Below are 6,338 nucleotides of genomic sequence, written 5' to 3'. Positions count from 1 at the left end.
CTCTCTCTCTCTCTCTCTCTCTCTCTCTCTCTCTCTCTCTTTCAAGACAGGGTTTCTCTGTGTAGCTCTGGCTGTTGTCCTGGAACTCTGTAAACCAGGCTGGCCTCGAACTCAGAGATCCACCTGCCTCTGCCTCCCAAGAGCTGGGATTAAAGTCGTGTACCACCACCACCCGGCTTTTATATATATATAAGGTTAAGTTAGAAACACAAACAATAGACAGTTTTCCTGCTTTGTTTCAGCCAGCACCAGATATAACATTGTTCAAATTTTGTTTTCTGATCTAAACAAAAGATCATCAAACTGTCTGAAAATAGTTTTGTTCCCAAAATATTTTATGGAAATTGGTGCATTTCTTCATTAAGACTTACTCTTTGCCCTTCTGTTTAGACCTGGCTCATGGCTGTCCTCATTACCCCACTGCCCTCCTTTCCTTCGAACAACTTACTGACATGTTCATTCTGTATTTTTATTTGTATGTCTTTATACACTCACACATTTTATACATGTTTTATGCATTTTTACGTGTTTTATAATATATGTAGCATGTTTTATTCACATGTCCTTAAGCAGTACCATCTCCCTCATATCCCCGTCTCTGACCCACTTCATAAAACACTGTATAAGACTACATATATATCATTTAGTAGCACATGAATATCATAATAGAAATCTTAAATTGTTCCTGATTTTTTTCTAAAAGCATTTCACTCTCCAAAATTATTCATAAGACTTGGTATTATGAGATGCATATAAATTGTTAAACATGTTCTCTAGAGAAACAAATAAATATTACCATCAGTTCACAGAGGTATCCACTTTTGGTTATTTTTCAGGCTAGAACAACTAAAATCCATTGATGTGATGTAATTATACTCCACAGGTTATATCTGTATGAAATATATAGGAGGATGACTTGTAGTTTAGAAATTGCTTGTTTGTTTCTATTCATTTGACTAGACATTATAAGACTGCATGGATTGAATGCATTAATGATTAACTCCAAGTCACCAGTAATTTCCCTTCGAGACATTTAACCAAGAGAGTTCAATCTGAACTCTCTACTTCATGCTCCCTGGGTCTCCTGACTGTATGTTTGTATGAGAGTCTGTGACAGCCTGAAGGCGATCTTGTGAATTTGTCCCTATGTCTGTCCTTCTGTGTCTGTCTGTTCTGTCTTTGGGTGTCTGTCTTTCTGTATGTGACTGTGTTTATGTATGTCTGGTGTATAGCTGTGATTGGACTCTGTCCCTGACAAAGGGCTTGCTCTCTATTTATTGACCAGCACAGAAAGCACCACAGGAGAAGACATGGGGTACTTTACAGAAATCTTTAACAGAGTTTTATAAGGGATTAAGTCACTGGCTCCAACTGATCCCAACTGACCCAGACAAAATACAGTTCTGCAAATGTCATTGTTTATCAACCAGTATCCATAAATGGGTGCTTTTAACTTTTCTGGTAGCTTTTACAAAGTTGCTTTTAACTTCTGTATCGGCTACCTTCAGCAAATGATAGACATGCATCACCTTAGGCATGGCAGAGCACACCGTTTAAGATAACAGCTACTCATTAGCTTAGGTGACAAAGGTAGATTACATGGGAAGTCCAAGGCAAGTGAAGTCGACTGTTACATTGTTCTCTTAAAGGCACGGGTTTTGGTTGGTTGGTTGATTTTGTTTGGATGGGTGGGTGGTTTTTGTTTTGTTTTGTTTGTTTGTTTGTTTGTTTTAAACTGGGCAGACAGTAGGCTAGCAATCGTAAGTGACCTCCAAATGTATTATTAACTCTGGCTGTGAGGTCCAGCAAAAGTTTCAGTCTTGGAGAATGGAAGGGCTCCTTTCCCAACATCTCATTGACACATGAGATGATTTTCTGAAGGTCCCCCACAGTCAACATGCTCATAAGCAGCATGCAGGCCTTTTTGCATTTATACTTTCTTATTAATAGTGTTAATATTCTTATTTCTGAGCCAGGCGTGGTGGCGCACGCCTTTAATCCCAGCACTGGGGAGGCAGAGGCAGGTGGATTTCTGAGTTTGAGGCCAGTCTGGTGTACAAAAGTGAGTTCCAGGACAGCCAGGGTTACATAGAGAAACCCTGTCTCGAAAAAAAAAAATCTTATTTCTGGCTTTAATTAAATGTCTTATTGCAGCTTGCTGATGTGGGCTTGAAGTTGCTCAGGGATAAACAAAGCTTGTGCTCCCAAATCCAGTGGTGCTTTCTCTGTCCATTTGCTGTCCTCAAAATCTTAATAGCTGGGGCTGGAGAGATGGTTCAGTGGTTAAGAGCACTGACTGCTCTTCCAGAGGTCCTGAGTACAATTCCTAATAACCACATGGTGACTCACAACCATCTTCAATAGGATCTAATGACCTATACTGTTGTGTCTGAAGAGAGTGACAGTGTACTCATATACATAAAATAAATAAATCTTTTTTAAAAATCTTAATAGCCTTCCAAACTACATAATTCTGCTGGTTTCTATTGCAACTCAGTCCAGCCAGAAATTTTATTTGGTCAAAGATCCTGGGCCTGAGAGGATCTCTTCTTTTATTATCGAATCTGTGTTCAGCTTCTTTTCTCTCCATTTTATAGCAGTTACCTAAAGGCCTTCAAATACTTGAACGTTTCCCTGGACTCCCAGCATCTCATTGGATGGGACCATCTTGAGATATCACACAGGGGAGCTCTTGAGAAAACCAAGGTGAAAGAAACCTGCTGACCTAGGGAAATAATTGTGGAATGCTTCTCAAATCTTGAAGATAAACATTATGGAACTCAGTTGATTTAAATTGCACCCCCGCACTCAGTGCTTTCCTATATCTTCTTGCAAAGTGCTATTACTGACAAAGCTAGAACACACCAAATTCTCTGTCCAGCATTCTTGGTGTGTGGTCTGCCTTCATAACCATTCTAGGTGACAATTTTACCAAATGTCTTACTACAAGCGAATGAGAGTCAGTGGCTTTCCCCCATGCCACCCTGTGCCTTCTGGGCCCACACCTGGCCTCTGAGTATGAGCAGGTGTCCTGTTGTAGGTCTCCCTGCTCTGTGCACCACATTTTAGACTTTTGTGATGTGTTATTGCAAAGATACAAGTAGTACACAGTAGATTACGTAAGGTAGAAAGGGGTTTCCTGCTCACGTGCTGCGGTCTGCAGTTCCATGGAAGCCACAGTGATGGGGGGGGCTCTCTCACATAGTTGACCCACCCTCCTCAGCTCACAGCTTGGTTTCTGTGCCTAACACCTGCTAATATTATGGAGCAGCAGTGGTCCTTGCCCACCCCGGTTAGTTTTGCCAGATTCCTTGGGCTTTGCCCAAATGATGATTGATGGTGGTCTTGACCATCACTGTGCTCACAAGTGAGGTTGAATCGCTCTGTGTTTACTGAGGAGTCATATACGTTCTCTGTTCTGTAAAATGCCCCCTTTATATTATTTATTCATTTTTCCATTGAGTTACTGTTTTGATGAACAACACTGCAGATATTTCCCATTGGCTTTTATGGTCTTTTTTTCTTGTTTACTGTGCCTTATGAATAAAAATCTTCATTTTAGTTTGCTTTTTTAAATACTGTGAGCAGTGATTTTTATATCTAGGAAATGCCCACTCAAGTTGAGAAAATGTACATTTATATTCCTTGTACAATTTTTGCATTTTGCTTTTGATGTATAAATTCTTAACGTATCTACAGAGGTTTGCATGCCAAGTGTGTGTGGAGGTGTATGCGTGTGAGTATGTGTGTGTATGTGTACACATATGGAAGCATCTACATGTGGGTCTATGTGTGTAGAAATCTATGTGTTTGAGAGCAGTGGTCCATGCAAATGTGTTTTAATGAGATAGGGATCCATTTCTTTACCTGTTTTTCTGAGTCCCAATGGGCCAGCATCCCAGCAGCCTTGGCTGAGTGGATCCTAACATCCCTGCTGAGCTGCCAGACCTGTCCCACATCACAGCTCTTCAGACATCTAGTTTTTAACCTCTATTTCTTGGCAATATTGACTGTCTTTTGTCAGCACCAAACTGAATTATTCTGAATTTTTAATAACACCTTGAATTTATAAGGAAGTCTCAATTCCTGATAATCCCCTAAGGATTCATTGGTTATTCCTAGCTCTTATGCATACGACTTTATAGTCAATTTCAAATTTGTATTAAGATTACGTTGACTTAATATAGTTTAATTTGGGGATAACTGATATTTTTTACTTATGGCTTTTTAATCTCTGAACTTTTCCTTCCATGCTGATGGTATTGTTCAGTAAAGGTTTGCTGTTTTCTTCATAAAGAGTTTGCACACTTTTTTACTATTCATTAATGATACCTAGTCTCAAAACAAGATACAAGTATAAAGATAGAAGACGGAGGCTCTAAGATTGTAAAAAAGTCACTGTGTTCTATGAACATGTGCTTACTGGACATTGACCTTGTAGGCTGGAGAAGCTGCCCAGGGTCCTATGCATGCCCAGCAAATGCCCTACCTGCCAACTCCATTCCTTGCTTCTATTTACTAGAGAATTAAAAAGAACATCTTATGGAAATTCAAAATGCATACAGAATAACACATATATTGAAAGTGTGGCTTCGCATATTACCACCAAATGAATATATCATTAGAAATGACATCACCAACAGCACACTAGAGGACCTCCTGTAACTGCTTTAGCTGCCACCCTGTCCTTGTTCCTGTGTGTGACCACTGTCCTTACGTGGTGCAGTGTTGTTTTTAATGGTTACAAATCATCCTGTAGCTGATGTGCAGAGCAAGAATTTGCTGGAAGCTTACTAAGCTTCAAAAAAAAAAGGAAAGGAAGGAAGGAAAGAAGAGAAAGGGGGAAGGAAGGAAAGAAGGAAGGAAGGAAGGAAGAAAAAGAAAGAAAGAAAGAAAGAAAGAAAGAAAGAAAGAAAGAAAGAAAGAAAGAAAGAAAGAAAGAAAGAAAGAAAGAAAGAAANGAAGAAAAAGAAAGAAAGAAAGAAAGAAAGAAAGAAAGAAAGAAAGAAAGAAAGAAAGAAAGAAAGAAAGAAAGAAAGAAAGAAAGAAAGAAAGACAGACAAGTTGTTGTTTCTGACTAGCCCAGACTGACCTGGAACTCTCTGTGTCTCTGGCTGATCTGTCTCTAATGCCACAGTCCTAGGATTAGAGATGTGTGTCACCATGCCTAGCATGCTAACCTAGAGTAAAAGTCAGATTTTGAAGTACTTGGCATGAGACAGGCTCCATCTTTCAGGAGCCCAGGTTTTTTGGGTTGTTTTGTTTTGTTTAACTTGTTTTTTGTTTTTGTTTTTGTTTTTTTGAGACAGAGTTTCTCTGTATAGCCCCAGCTGTCCTGGAACTCTCTTTGTTGACCAGGTTGGCCTCAAACTCAGAAATCCGCCTGCCTCTGCCTCCCAAGTGCTGAGCTTAAAGGCGTGTGCTACCACTGCCTGGCATTTTTTTTTTTTTAACTGAGCCCAGGTTTTAACAGTGGCCTTACTGAGTCCAGTGAGCTGTAAAATATTTTGCTTTTCACCACTTACGCAGAAATTCAGACTCCTATCTCCTATTTGAAACGGGAACACGAACCTTTTCATGTGTCCTGTCCTGAGTTCTGGAGGGTAGAGGACAAAGCTGGGACCATGCGTTATAGCAGTTGTGTGTGGAGGCAGACGTGCCGAGGTCTGCTAAGAGGCGTTGGCATACAGAGCATGAGGTAGCTGTTAAAGGAACTGCCAAGTGTCTTTTGTTGTCCCTGCTTTATGTTTTAGAGAGACCCATATTCAGGAAATGCTTTCCTGCCTGGGGAGAGTTCGAGCGATGAGGAAACACCCTTAACAGAACTATCCAAGGAGGAACTTTGTAACAAAATCGAAAGCCTGAAAGAAAAACTAAGAAGCATTCGAAAGGAGAACAGCCGGCTGCGACAGTCTTTGGTCATGCTGCAAGGTAAACCTCAAAAGGACTGGCATTTTAGATAAAAGGGACAAAATGTGTAAAATATGGTACAATTGCAGATCAACAGTTAAAAATGAAAAAGACCACCCGGGGGTCCATCCCATAATCAGCCACCAAACGCAGACACGATTGCACATGCCAGCAAGATCTTGCTGAAAGGACCCTGATATAGCTATCTCTTGTGAGGGTATGCCAGTGCCTGGGAAACACAGAAGTGGATGCTCACAGTCATCTATTGGATAGAACACAGGGCCCCCAATGGAGGAGCTAGAGAAATTACCCAAGGAACTGAAGGGGTCTGCAACTCTATAGGAGGAACAACAATATGAACTAATCAGTACCCCCAGAGCTCGTGTCTCTAGCTGCATATATAGCAGAAGATGGCCTAGTCAGCCATC

The 6,338-nt window shown here is 40.5% G+C and overlaps 1 protein-coding gene across 3 annotated transcripts in view; it reads left to right on the top strand.

The window, feature by feature from the left end:
* Positions 1–6,338, top strand: part of Bend6 (BEN domain containing 6) — a 59,667-nt gene that overhangs the window by 27,931 nt on the left and 25,398 nt on the right. For 2 of the 3 annotated variants that reach the window (XM_021198857.2, XM_029538867.1), the window contains exon 3: positions 5,754–5,931. In XM_021198857.2, the coding sequence (XP_021054516.1) occupies positions 5,754–5,931 (178 nt within the window). Of the gene's footprint in view, positions 1–2,597; positions 2,707–5,753; positions 5,932–6,338 lie in introns of all 3 variants that reach the window. The other variant, XM_029538866.1, reaches the window with a different exon arrangement.

Source organism: Mus pahari, chromosome 5 (genome assembly GCF_900095145.1).
Source record: "Mus pahari chromosome 5, PAHARI_EIJ_v1.1, whole genome shotgun sequence".
Classification (NCBI taxonomy): Eukaryota; Metazoa; Chordata; class Mammalia; order Rodentia; family Muridae; genus Mus; species Mus pahari.
This window is presented reverse-complemented; position numbering and strand designations above follow the sequence as displayed.